This window comes from Nipponia nippon, unplaced genomic scaffold (genome assembly GCF_047370975.1).
Source record: "Nipponia nippon isolate SJK-2023a ecotype South Korea unplaced genomic scaffold, ASM4737097v1 scaffold_6, whole genome shotgun sequence".
Lineage (NCBI taxonomy): Eukaryota > Metazoa > Chordata > Aves > Pelecaniformes > Threskiornithidae > Nipponia > Nipponia nippon.
This window is the reverse complement of record NW_028262380.1, coordinates 81,904,345-81,918,155: the sequence shown is the minus strand read 5'-3', so window position 1 is coordinate 81,918,155 and position 13,811 is coordinate 81,904,345. Positions and strand designations below refer to the sequence as shown.

Below are 13,811 nucleotides of genomic sequence, written 5' to 3'. Positions count from 1 at the left end.
CCCCCGGAGACTCCCTCCTGCCCCGAAGGGATTTTGCGAGCCCCGGCAACCCCCCAAAGCTCACGCTGCTGCAGGTAGGCCAGAGGAAAACCCGACGACTTTCAGATTCATTATCGGGCAAATTCAGGACATCGAAACACGCTACCATCCCGCGCAGCGTTACGTTTCTGTACGGCACGCAAGGGGTTGCAGCTGTAACGCCTTACGTGGCAACAGTGACCGTCGGCTGCTTCTCTTGTGTTTTTAAATGCTGAAACTGCATTTTCTACTTTTCTGGCTCTGCCCTTCAGACCAAGTCAGAATGCCAGGTCAGTGCATTTCTGAGTAAATTAAACTACTGTTTTTAGAAACTTTTAAAATCAAGTGTTTTACTGGGCAGCGAAGGCATAATTAAAAAGCGCTTAATGATGTTAGCAATTTTCCTTTCGGCTGTATTAGTAAAAGCAGGCATGAAATGGGTCTCGCAGCACTTTTTAACAGACGCTGTCAGGCTAAGTGGGCTACGTAAATCAAACTCAAAAAAAAATAGTGCTGATCTTTCTGGCACATACATGATGAGACACAAATGACCTCCGTTCTCTGTTTCCACCCATACGCTTCCTTCTACCCACAGAGTGTTTTATTTTAGTGACGAGTTAAAATTAAATGTCTGTTACTGCAGCAAGCAGTAGGAAATGCTCGGCCTGGGCGGCTGCCAGGAGAAATGCTTACGTCACGTGTACATTTTATGTCTGACATTACCATCGGGCTCTTCGGGATGGCTAAGGGTCATATGAAGCGCTCGCCTCGGACACCGCCGATACAAGGGACTGGCAGCCTGCTGCAGTTTTACGTAAGAGTCGAACCGCTCAGTTGCTCCAGGAAACGCACAGTGGATGCACCCGTGGCCTCGCGTCTGTCATTTTGGTTTATCCATTAGACCATAGAGCTTAAAGAATTACTCTGAAAGGGCCCTCAAGCTGACAAAGTGCTTCGGTCCTGAACTGAAGTTTCCAGCTTTTGCAGCACAGCTCGGTAAACATAGAACATTCCGGCTGAACAAAGTTCAAAAATTAAGATCACAACACCTAGTATGTATGATATCGGGAATACAAAAAAAAAAACAACCAAAATTTTGTTTTGAAATGTAAATAATACAGTATATAAATACTAAGCTCTGTAGACCTTCTGCCCACATTCTAGATGAAGCCAGCAGCATCCATCAGTTTTATAATTGCATACTTGTTTGTGCATTAAGGCAAGGGATTGCATTTGTGAACAAGCAATACCTAAAAGACTAATGACTGAATCTAGCAAAGCATTCAAGTACAAACATCAGATCAAACCTGTGGTACGTAGTCGGTAATTATTCTCTACAAGAAACGCAACGCACGAAGAAATTACAGCAACTCTGAGGTTATTAGAGTCACCGTAATTCTGGAGCTGGGAGAGTACAACTCAGCAGCCTTGTTACTGCTGGACTGCAGCCCTCTGTTGCTTTCAGCGCTGTTACGGCGCTCAGATACATGTCGTACCTGCTACAACGCTCGCACACGCTTTAATAATTATGTCTCAGAAATAAAGTATTTGTGGAGAGGACCTGCTCCACGAATCTCGGCAGTGTTTATGGTGCAGACACCGTGTGCAGGGAGGTTCATGCTACTTCAGTTTCTCCACGCAAACTACGCTCTCCTTTCTGGTTTCCAGAGTCGGTGAGCTGGCTCAGACTACGCACGCTACCTCCTGCTGAACGCCAAGATAGTTGCAGGTGAGCAATTGTCCAACAGGCTCCTCTGTCATAGAAAATGGTGGAAGCCCCCCTGCTCGAGTACCTTCGAGCTAAATGAATAATTTTGGAAAATACCACAACAGACTAGAAGGTCAATTTTTCTTTGGTAACAGATTACACAGAGTGATAAGTCATGTTTCCCAATATAAGATAAGCATTTGTTTTAGTATCAACTCCAAAGTTTTTTCTTTTTCCTCTGATCAAACCGAAGAATAGTTAGTATTAATTATTCTTAACGATAACCTCTTTAACATTAGGTATTGCAAAAGGCATCTTCCAAGGTAGATCAATCTAACTTCTCGGTCAACAGCAGTGTGGAGGGGCATCTCCCAAGTCTTTTATTCTTACTAACGGTAACAGATTTCCTCTCGTAAGATGACTTCATTCAACGCCAGTTCTGTCGAGTGAATCAATGCAAATTCTATTGTGCTAGGATGATTTCTTTTGTTTCTGATTATAGGTGCAGAAGCTTTGATCCCTCACAGTTGCTAAGGAGGATCCGAGATGCCTGGAAAACTCCAGTGCCAACAGACACCCAACAAAACGCTGCCCTCTAAAGGTAATTCGCACGCACTGACAAGCTACAAGACAAACAGCAGCGGGACTTCTTGTACTCTACTTGGGAAGCAAATATATTGAAGGAAAAAATGGGCGGAAGACGTGCGTCTCTTAAAGAGACCCTTCCTTGCACCCTGCTTGGTTCGCAAGAGAGGAATGCACATAACATTCCCTTGGTCCGTAAGATTCAGGGATCTGCTTATTCGATTAAGGCGTGAAAGCCAGTCTAGATAAAGATAAGTGTTCAAGATGAATTCCTATAGTTATCTTAATGTTCTGCTCCTATAAGATTTGCTTGCTTATTTAAAGAAGGTTTCCAAGAGAAACCTGACATGTAGACTCTGAAAAACTGGAATGTAAACCGCTTGAGCACGGAGGTCAACATTCCTTTCAAAACGTGCATAATACATGATTTACCTTGAAAACTCAAGAGAGTTGAGAGCGCTATTGTCAAGGGACTGGGCTATTATCCAGGTAATAGTCTGTCACATGGAAGTTGGTTATAAGAATTAGTTTATAAAAGCAAAAGTCAGCAACGAGATGACCTGAAATAGCTTGTTAACATTTCAAAAACGGTGATAAGAAATATTCAAGGCTTCTGAGAAATTCATGGGTTGGCAGTACCACAAGCTGAGAGGCTTCTGTGGAAAAACCCAGACCATATTTTGGGTGATAGCTTGCAATGGCTCGAGATCGCAGCTCTAACTTGGTGATTTCCAACAGCAGAACTGCAGGACGCCTGACAGAAGAGGAAAGTCTTCCCTGTCGTGGCTGTCGCCATCTTCCCGACGCTGGGGACGACACGCCAGGACGGCCCAGCGCGTCCCGTTTTTGAGCAACCGCTTGGATACCTGCCTACGCACCCTGCGTCTGAGCCTCCACAGCCTCCCTTGGCTTCCGCCACTGTTGGGGTTTTTTTTTGGCTCGTCTTTTTTCTTCCTGCTCGTTTTGCTTCAGCCTAAAAATTTTTGTTCTGGGTTCAGCGCGACCTACCTTCCCCGTATGTGCACTTCGAAGCTGGTGCCGGCTTTTTCCCTCCCTTGTCCCTTAGACAGATGCAACACTAACAGCAGGGCTGTTTTTCCAGGACATCTCAAAGTGGTTATGTTCCTTGCAAACAGGTTCAGCCAGCCTCTAATATACAAGACTGTCAAACCACGATGGGAGTGCGGGGGAGAAAATCAGGTCTCGTATAGAAGTCTATAGGGAAGGCATGTAGAAGAGTTGTCGAGCTTGAGTCTGACTTTAAAGTTTACATTGCAAATATACTGGGGGTCTTTTCCCTGTTTTTTTTAATGAAAAAAAAAGTAAAAATCTTGGTGGTGACAGAAATTCTCAACGAGCCTAAGCCAGTAACAGCTCGTCGTGATTCCCCGAGCCACGCTTCTCCGTTCAGCCCTGCCCCAGCTGACAAAGCCCCTGCCCCGCAGGGCCCGCCGCCCTCCGCTCGCCGGGAGGCGGCCCCGCTTCGCCGCCTCCTCTCAGGCCCGGAGCTCCCCGGGGCGGGAAGCAGCGGCCACCCGCACGGAGGAGAGCCGCAAGGCCGCCGAGGGCCCCGCTCCGCCCGGCCCCGCCGGCGCCTCCTGGGAAGGGAAGGGGAGGCGGAGCCCCCGCCCGTCGCCCATGGCCGCCGCCGCAGCAGCGCGCCGCGGCCTGGCCGCCCTCCTGCTCGGCCGCCGGCCCGCGCTGCCGCCCTGGCTGCGCCCGCCGCCCGCCCGCGGCCTCCCCAGCGCCGCCGCCCTCGGGCCGGGGCCGGGCGCGCCGCGGGCCGCCGCTCCGCTCTGCGCCGCCGTCCGCTGCTACAGCCAGGTAGGGGGCCGCGGGGACGGGGCCTAAAATGGCGGCGGCCGGGGGAGACGGCGGGGACCCCGCCGGGCCGCTGCCCGCGACGGAGCGGGGGGCGCAACCGCGGCCTGCGCCGCTGCGCGGGAGCGGGGCGGCCCCCCGCCGCCCGGGGGTCGGCCCCCGCCGCCTGGGCACGCCGGCCGCCCCTCAGCGGGGCCGGGGGCGAGAGGGGCGGCGGGCGGGGCGGGCCCCGGGGCCCCGCCGCCTTGCCCCCCTGCGGCCTGCGCCATGTGCGCCGGCGGGCTCGCCCTGGCTCCTCCCTGTCCTTCCCCCGACACCCCGCAGGCCTCGGTTACCGTGCACCTGCCTAGAACGCTGAACGTAGCCGGGTACCGCTGCTGAAGGCTGCACGCTTCCACTTTCTAATTTCCGTTGTTTCATTTCGGTGACAGGTTACAGATGCACCGTCCCAGGAAGGTCACCTCTCAGAGCAGGAAACAGAGTCACCCAAGGGAGAAAGTGACAATGTCTTTCTCGTCAGGGCGCAAGGATTCCCCTTCTCGTGCACCGAGGAAGACGTGCTTACCTTCTTTGATAGTACGGGAGTTCGTTTTCCTGTCTAACTGTTCAGTGTGGTGTTATTGAACCCAGTAGTTAACGACGAGTTAACAGAAAGACAATTTAAAGGTTGTTAGCCAGAGAAAGATGAGTTCTTAATCTTGCTGCAAAATTATACACGATCTACACATGTAAAACAAATAATCAACTTCCAAACTGCTGGCAACAACTGGAAACTCACCCTTATGACACTTGATATTTAATTGAGCAAGTCTTGCCCTTCTTACTTCCAGTTCACAGTGGTTCCTTTAAAGACCATCATGGTTGGCTTTTTCCCCAACTCCCCCCTTCTAAACAAACTGGAGTGGTTTTTACTTAATTAACTTCAGTGTTGCTTTCTGATCCTAGTTAATAGGCTTGTGCATACCTTTGCAGGGCTGATGCCTCCATACTGTAGTGTTATGATGCATCCTTCCAGAATAGACTAGAGGGTCAAATCCAAGTTTGTTTAAATGGTTTAATAACCTGCCAAACGAAATTAAGTCAGTTTGAAGTCCTAGGGGAAAGGAACATAGAGCAGGCAGACTATAGCATTTGTTCTGGACTTGAAATAACTCAGAAACAATTAAGTTTACCAACAATACAAGAACATACATTATCCAGCTATAGAGCTGTGGAAGCTAATAGATGTCAGATCAGTTTCTTATGTCTGATAAGCATTGTGTGTTAGAGTCAAGGTTAGAAATAGGAGTTTCCTATCCTTTGTTTCAAGACAGTATTTTACGCTGCTGAGGGGGATAGCTCTACGCAGAATATTCAGTTTTCATCTGCCATCACGTTTGATGCAGTTGCATATATTTCTGTATCATGTGTTCCTTGATTTCTAGGCTGTAGAATTCGAAACGGTGAGAACGGCATACACTTCCTCTTAAACAGGGATGGGAGACGCAGAGGGGATGCCTTGATCGAGCTGGAGTCGAAAGCAGATGTCCAGAGAGCCTTGGAAAAGCACCTGAGGTATATGGGCCCACGCTACGTGAAAGGTGGGTTTGAAACTACGGAGGTTGCATTGGAAGAACACTCTTGATAAAGCGAATAAGAACTGCTTGAATAATAAAGCGGGCTGGCGTGCAGGATGTGGAACAGAGCAGCAAGTTAGCCAGCGAGGCACCATTAAGCCAAGACTTCCTAGGCTGGACAGGAGAGGCAAAGTGGGTTGGGTAGTGAGGGGCACCACCGCAAGACCAGAAAGTGGGGGGTGGGGGAAGAAACGTGAAGTTTTGCAGGGGGGAAGAAAAAGCTACCTTGAAGAATGCCTGCAGAGTGTCACCTTCTGAGCGCCAGGAGGGAAAACATGTTTTGTGCCCCTATTCCTTGCAGTTTTTGAAGTACACGATAGCGATGTAGAGGGCTTACTACAGAGTCTGCGGGATGAGTCGCAAGCCATAAATGATGGAGTTGTACTACTCAGAGGCCTTCCGTTCAGCTCCACGGAGGACGATATTGCGGATTTTTTCTCAGGTAACTCAGCCTCGCCTGTGCTCTTTGGTTATGAGGCGTTTATTTCTCCAAGTGGATGCTTAGGTAGGCTGTTGTTCCTCGAAGTGAGGAAAGCAGAAGCACGTGCAGCCTTGAACACCTTAAAAAGCGTAAGGAATTGCTGTCCCCCTGCAGCTAGAAGTAACTAAAGCTCTCTGAACAAGCTTTTGGCTGCAAGGTTTTCTTGCACCTTTGACTTTCTGCGGGTCTAGCCTAGGATCAGTACTTGCAGCGCTCTGCTTTGGGGCCTGGGGAAGGAAAGAGAGGAACCTAGGTCCCATGATCTGCAATAGGATTGCTACCAGCGCGTACTTTGGCAAAGTTAAGAGAGGCAAAGTTGCCTGTAGGATAGTTACAGTATGAGTGAACCAGCATAGGTGTTCACAGCTGTATAGTCATGACAGATCAGGTATGCCCCTTAAAACTCTTAACAGCAATTTTGCTTTTTTTTTATTACTAGCTTGTTCATGGTTGTGAAAATGAACTGCACCAGTTCTCAGCTGAGCAAGTACTGCACAGCGTGTGTGCGCACGCTCGTGTCCCACACTCGGTGCTAGAGCAATCCGGGTGGTTGCTGCCTGCATTCATTAGGAAAGAAGCCTTTAGGTTTTACAAAATAAATTGACAGTTCCTTAGGTGAAGTTTAAGTTGTAGACTAAACCAAAACCAGTTCTTCCCCTCAACTTCTTCCCCTCCAGGTAGGCACGCACGCAGAGCGCTAGCACTGAAGCTCGTAGTAACCACCATCATGCCAAAAGCAAAGGCCACCGACAGTAAATGTTTCAGTTGAACACCAATAGTTCAGTATGTTTGAAGGCCTCTAGTAGCAGAGTTTCCAATGAGATGACTAGGGCAGCACGGTGGAGCAAGTAGCGCTGTTTCTTCAGGAGCTTGGGGAGACCCTTTGAGAAAGCGAAAAGGTGCAAGGAGCTATGCAGAAGCATTCCTGAAAATTGAACAAGTGTAGTAGTCCAGCCCAGTGCACCCTCTATATCACGTCAGATATAACTATTTACTGGATTACAGGCTCCCCAAGACGAGGTCATACAGCACAAAAATTGAATTTCAGTGAATTTGACCTGAGTTTTAAGGAGATGGGAAAAATTACCATAATAATAAGAGAACATGCCAGGAATATTTGTGCTCTGGACCTCCTTATTGTCTAGTACCTGGATTCGCTTCTTATTTTCACAGTTACTTGAAGCCTCAAGTCAATTTGTTATTGGCAATTAAGCCTTTGTGAAAAGTAACTTAAAGAAAGCAAGTGAATTGGAGTTAAAAAAAATAAAAAGGTTTGAAAAAGGTATGTAGGCCAGCATGAGCAGTTGTTTCAGAGCTATTTAACAACCCGATTAGCTTGTCAAAAACCAGAAGAATAAGACAAGAGATGCCTCTTTAAGCTACGGCACAAGTTCCTGACAATGTAAATGCCTTCTTCTCCCCACCCTTCCATAGGTTTGGAAATAACAGACATAGTTTTCATTTACCGGGGAGAAAGAAGAACAGGAGAAGCTTTTGTGCAGTTTGCAGCTCCTGAAATGGCAGCGAAAGCCTTGCTACGACACAGGGAATACATGGGCAATAGGTAGGTGCTTCGCTGGGGTTCACGAGGGTAGAAGAACTTGGTACGAAGCATGCTGTGTGACTTACAGCTTGCTTCTTACCAGGTGAAACTGCTGATCTTAGCCTACCCCATACTGACATTATTATTAAGGAAGCTTCTGCCTGTATTACACTTAAAAGCCAGAACTGAGACTTTAGACTCAAATTTCAGTAGAGAACATAGCTAAATCTTTCTCCTAGTAGTGTCAGACTGTTACTGTGTTGCTTAAAAGATTTCTTCTTTAATAGTTTCTTTTTCTTTCTTCTTTTCTTCTCGAATAATTTCTTCTTTCTTCTTCTTCCTCTGAAATACTCCACGTAAGCCAACGGTTACCTCCTCTGCTAACGTTTTCATTAGAGCCTTGACAAAGCTGGAGAGAAGAGGAGGAAGCTTTTTGCAGGCTTCCATGAGCTGCAGAGGCACCTTCAGTGCACATCGCTTGAGGGAATTCGGGGCCTCTCAGAGAAAGTCTCAGTTCTTTTTAAGTATTCCTGAAGGCAGGCTCATCCCAGCCAAAATGGGGTGATGGGATTCAGAGCAGGGAACACAAGATAGGCACCACCTGCCCAGTCACAACTGCATTGAGGTCTTGTGCCTCCCACAGACATTTGCCCTTGCCAAATTTCCTCCAGGTTCTCTGCTGCTTTCAGCAATTTCGGCAACCCTCACCCTTTCCTTCAGCCTAGTACCCGGCACAGTCACCGTCTCCACTTGCACAGCGCATTGTGCAAAGCACAGCTTACCACTCACCTCTGGCTCAACTCTGTTCCCAGCGTTGACTGGTGGCTGACACCATACAGCCGTCCACCTCTTTAGTGACCACATCTACCTGGGCTGTCTTCCTCCCTCAGGAATCCATCTTTATCCATTTTCTTCCAGAGCACTGAACTCTACGTCACGTGCTTCTCTCACAAGAGCCTCTCTTGGTCAAGTACTAGCATTTACCACTTTTTCCTAGAATCCTGAATGGCTTTCAGGAAAAATAAAAACCTAATGCTACTCTTAACCAGCTGAGGTTTCTGACTTGTCTGTAATACCCCACTAAGCTCTCTTTCTGAACACCAGGGAGCAAAAGACTTCTCTAACCCTCACCATTTCTACAGCCTATCCAGCACCTGCTTTTTTCCATTTCCTTACTTCCTGTTCCCAGTCTGCATTTCCTTTTGTTTCTCCCCCACCCATGTTAAAAGAAAACAGCTGCTCTGTAGGTGTGCCCAATAATTGAATTAACTCACACACTTCCCCGCTCTCCGACAGAGATTAATTAATTCTCAATCTGCCATTAATTTCTTTGTCATGATTGAGCAAGACCTGAGCTGACTCACCTACCCGAGCTCATATACCCCTGTTTCTGTCTGATTAGCCAAGAAACCAAGTGGTTGCTAAAACTGCTGTCCACTTGCACTCCTTCGTTCTTCCTGGGCTATCAGTTTTATCCGGAAGCGGCCTTCAGCTGTGCACAGTACTGAGCGCGGGGTCGCGGAGCCTGTAAGCTCTGTCAGCCTGTACGTGCGGTTACTTCCCCTACAGTAGCCGCTCTATAGAATCATAGAATCGTCAAGGTTGGAAAAGACCCTTAAGATCATCGAGTCCAACCGTTAACCTAACACTGCCAAGTCCGTCCCTTCCCTTTAGGAAGGGAGGAAAGCCTTCTTACTTGGAAGTCCATTTTCTCTTCTCTGTCACATTATTCCTTCGGTGCCGTGGAACTCGCCTGATTTAACACTGCTAGTGAAATTTGTCTGAGGCCCAGCTGGTACTGTTGCCAGCTCTCTGAAAAATGAGCCCAGGCAGCTCTGAGTTAAGGGGTTCTGGGGCGGGTAGATAGAAATGTAACGCATTATAATGTTATACTTTTTGACTAAACCTGCAAATAAGGGTTTGCTGTTGTTTTTTTCTTTTTTTTTTTTTGCTTTCTTTAATGTTGCATTACATATTATTATACCCACGTATAGTATACCCTATAGTACCCATACCCATAGTAGTATACCCACGACTTTCACACACTCCCTGTTACATTTTATCCCATCAATTTCATAGCAATATGTAAAATCTTATGGCTCCACTGAAGTATTTACTATGACCCTGTGCGTCTTCTGTGGCTGCCTGTTTCAGTAATCTGTTTGGGGGTTGGGTGGGGTTTTTTAATTCGGGGTTTGCAGAGATGCAATGAGGGGAAAACAGCTTCACGTAGAGGGCTGCTCAAAAGGGATGCGTACTGCTGAAAGAAATAGACGTTTTTCAGAGAAAATAAATTTGTAATTCCGTGACAAAACAGAACGTTGGCCTGTCAGCAACTGATACCACTTCTACAAGAACTTTGTGTAAGGCTGTAAACTACAGATTTTGTCCAGACCAAACTGGTAATCTGTCTCACGGTACGTGGGTTTATACAGGAGAGCGGCTGTCACTGCTAGTTGAAAAGGGCTTTCGTAAACGTAACTGTGCCATTTAAATGAGTTAAGTTTTCAGAACCGTTGTTTGCCATGCTCTCGCACCTCGTGAGCAGAGCTGAGGTAGGAGAAGGTCCTGAAGGTATTTTCTCAAAACGCTGAGTTCTTTGCCGAAGCGCAAGGCGTGCCGTGTCATCTTTTCCTTTGCCTTCCAGATACATAGAAGTGTATGTAAGTAGGAAGCATCAAATGCAGAGGCATGTGCCTTACGACAGGCAGATGGTGACCTACCACAGAGCGAGAAGAGAATACGAATCCGTTTCTGAAGACAGGAGACTGAGCAACACAGGAGACTCGGATGCTGAAAGAGAAAATAGTGAGTCCCTCCCTGTCGTGTGCGCTCTTTGAGGCCTCTTCATTTTACCCTGATTGTCTGCTGCGAGCATGACCCTGTGTGTCTACAGCTTTCACGTGAGGGAGGTGATGATAATTGCAAGTGTTAATGATGGTTTTTCCTCCCTTCCACAGGGAAGGAGGAAAGGGAAGGAACGGAAAGCTGCAGGCACGTTTTACAATCTGGGAACACCTCATCACCGCCCCACTTTGTCCACATGAGGGGCTTTCCTACCCAAGCTAGCGCCCACGACATAATAAATGTGAGTAACAGTGAAAGTATGAATGCGATTCGGTTCTCATTACCAATGCAAGCCCTTGATTAATTGTTACAGATGAAGTGACTTCAAATTTCTAATTGAGCTGGGTCTGTGTTAGTCCTCAGTGCTGCATGGCTGCGGGCTGAATGCTCACGTTTGGAAACTTGAGCTCGCTGAGGGCTACAGGCTCCCCGGGGTAGCCGTGGCCTGATGGGCTCCACAGTGACCTGCTCACCTCCATAAGTAAGAAGGGATTAACGCTTCCTGGGCTGTCTTAATATCCGGCGCTTGGACTTGAGTAGCCATTGATAATCTTTGCTAGATTTCAGAGTGGCTGATGGTACAAAAATGAATTTCAGATTGTTTTTCGTATCAATTTTACTTCATTTTAATAGAATACAGCATCACTGAGTGAATGTACGGGCGCTTAGTGAATTTGATGTGTACAGAACACGTGTGCTGCGTGAGGATTTTTGTTCCTGTCTAGAATGACTCTGCCGGGAGCTTACGGAGGGCGGGAGGCTGCGCGGCGGGGGAGCGGTGACTTGGCTGTGCCTCAGCTTCACCCCGATGGCAACAGGGGGCCTTTTGCTACGCAAGAGCTCAGACCCCCCCCCATCCGTACACAGGCTTTATGAGTAAAACATGTTTTTTTCTCGGTCACAGGGTGCATTACTCTTCTGTTGTTCGTTTCTCACCAAACCCTCCTTCGTTTTCCTCTTTCCAGTTTTTTTCTCCGCTGAAGCCTACAAGGATCTTGGTAGCATACAACTCCCATGGACATGCCACAGGAGAAGCGGAGGTGCATTTCGAGAGCCAAGAGGACGCAGTCGCTGCAATGGCTAAGGAGGGGTCACAGCTGCGTAAGTAAAGAGGAGGGGATCTTCCAACCCCCAAGACTCAGATCCTCGGGTGGTCTGGCACAGCTTGTCAAGCTACTGTTAACACCCTGTGCAAAAGGATCCTCTTAAATGTAGCTTTCCAAATTATCCTATCATGTGACATTGGTTTTTTGTGCAAAAAAAAGAAAAAGTAACACAAACAAGTCACTCAACACAGCCTGCCTCTCTCAACTCGTTCCCCAGAGTGCAGTGCCGTTGAATTGTTCCTGAACGAACATCCAAAGGCAGAAGACAACTGCTAGCGACAGTGGGACGGTCTCAGCTTTGGTAAGTGCAGCTGCCTTCTCTGTTGTTCCACTTTAAGCAACGTGTGCCTCAGGCTTACTATTTCTGATGCTTTGGATTCAGCTGGCTTAAAGGCTAGAACTCAGAGCGGCTGAAGGAGATCACCACAGCTAATCTGAGGTCAGACGTCGAGCCTGGAGCCTCTGCCCTGCGAATCCGGATGCCACGGGATAAAAGTTCTGTGGGGAAGGGGCAGCAGCTCCTGGGGTTACAGCCAGAGCAAGCAGCGGTCGCTGCGCTGCCCAGGTGCTGCCCAGCTACGCAGCAACTTGCCCTTGCTCAGCTGAGGCCTGCTGGGGTGGGCAAGAGAGCTTCTTTTTTGTTTTTCTCCTCCCCTTAAAACCCTGCTAGCATGATTGACTACAGGTTCTGGTGGGGTTGTATTCCCTGGCGTGGAAGAGGAAACGTGGCTAAGTATTTTCCACAGAGGTGGATGAACAGTAATTGCTCTTTTGGCTGGGGGCCGGGGAACGTTACTTACCCTTACGGAAAACAGAGTTTGACAAAGTAACTTCCTTAGGTTATTTTTTTTATTTTTTTATTCCATCCCCTCTTTCAAAAGCAGGTCAGGAGCCCAGCCAAGCATGGCAGTCAGCTTGTTTTCAATGCAAACAGGTTGGGATGTTTTTCGCGGGGTTAACCTTGAGGAGGCATCCTGTAGCGGGACAGCTTTTGGGGTTTTTTGGTTGCACAGAAACTGCGTCTCTCTCCTTGCCCTTTACAAGAGAAAACCTGCAGGCTGGGTGGGGTGTGAGGAGGAGGGAGGCGGCCCTCCTGCAGAGGCGGGCACAGCGCCGTGGGGCCGTTCTTGCTGCTGAGACAGGATCAGGTCACGCTCCTACTGGGAACACAAGACAGCTCTCCCTGCTGCAAAAGAAGGGTTTCCCAGGTGGGCAACCCTGCAGCAAAATGGTTGTACCAGGAAAGAGGTTTTCTGTGTCCTTTATGGAACGCTTCCATGAATTCCCTTCTGAAAGTGGGGGTGAGAGTTGCTGCTCCCCAAGGTCCTGGCCCCCCCCAGCACCCCCCAGCCCTGGATTTCTAATCCAGGCCAGGGATCAGCTCTTGCGGCAGATTGGAGATGCCCACCTAGCCCTGACCTACCTCCCACACCGCCCCCCTGCCGCCTTGGCACACCCAGAGCAGCGTCTGGCCCCTGCCCCGTGAAAGCGTCTCACCCCTTGTAGCCGTTTGTGTCATCTTACCTTGTCTGGCGAGATCTTTTAGTATGGCTAAATTCCGCCCTTCTGCTATTGGAGACAGTAATTTGGAATAAAATGCAATGGTGCATTTGGAAAAGGAAAGCAATAAGCTGCAGCGAGGTAGTGATTTTTATTTTTCCTTTTCCTCTCTTTTCAGGCCAAAGCGAACACATTCCGTGGGTACGAGCGTAGAGATCGAGTACAAGTGTCGCTGCTCAATAACAAGGATAAACTGTATAAAATTTAGTTTAGCTTTGTGTAAAAGCATGTAATAAATTGTGTTGACACAGTGTGGAAAGATTGTCTGTTGCAAAAGCAGCTGTACTGGAGGAACGGGAAATGCTGCGGGCCGGAGCAGTCCTAGTCTCCAGCTGTGTAATGGTGTGCAAAGCATTAATAAAACACCAGCATTCGCAGTGCACAAAACCAGAGCCATTTAACATCCTCACCCCCAGCAGGCGCAGGGTGTACCATAGCCAATATCCCCTTCCTCCTTCCACGCTTCTCCATCTGCCTTAGCAGCCGTCATCCATTACCTGTTCTGAAATACTTGCATATGCGTAGC

General features: G+C 48.3%; 1 protein-coding gene and 1 long non-coding RNA gene across 2 annotated transcripts; both read left to right on the top strand.

Moving 5' to 3' along the window:
- On the top strand, positions 1-3,696 carry LOC148051622 (uncharacterized). The gene is made up of 3 exons (XR_015699892.1): positions 1-1,747; positions 2,229-2,327; positions 3,050-3,696. It is a non-coding gene; the product is annotated as an uncharacterized LOC148051622 (long non-coding RNA).
- Positions 3,697-3,901: 205 nt separating this feature from the next.
- On the top strand, positions 3,902-13,536 carry GRSF1 (G-rich RNA sequence binding factor 1). The gene is made up of 10 exons (XM_087737189.1): positions 3,902-4,135; positions 4,564-4,708; positions 5,557-5,712; positions 6,050-6,190; positions 7,664-7,793; positions 10,420-10,580; positions 10,733-10,860; positions 11,585-11,720; positions 11,943-12,026; positions 13,404-13,536. Exons 1-9 carry the CDS (start codon positions 3,950-3,952, stop codon positions 11,999-12,001), a joined length of 1,242 nt encoding a protein of 413 aa, XP_087593315.1. The 5' UTR covers positions 3,902-3,949; the 3' UTR covers positions 12,002-12,026; positions 13,404-13,536.
- Positions 13,537-13,811: the final 275 nt, after the last annotated feature.

What these genes read in the sequence shown, in the direction of transcription:
- GRSF1 (XM_087737189.1), top strand. Translation starts at nt 3,950, where the DNA reads ATGGCCGCCGCCGCAGCAGCGCGCCGCGGCCTGGCCGCCCTCCTGCTC. An exon ending in CCGTCCGCTGCTACAGCCAG is followed by an intron (nt 4,136 to 4,563) that starts GTAGGGGGCCGC and finishes TTTCGGTGACAG; the next exon opens with GTTACAGATGCACCGTCCCA. An exon ending in GCGCCCACGACATAATAAAT is followed by an intron (nt 10,861 to 11,584) that starts GTGAGTAACAGT and finishes TCCTCTTTCCAG; the next exon opens with TTTTTTTCTCCGCTGAAGCC.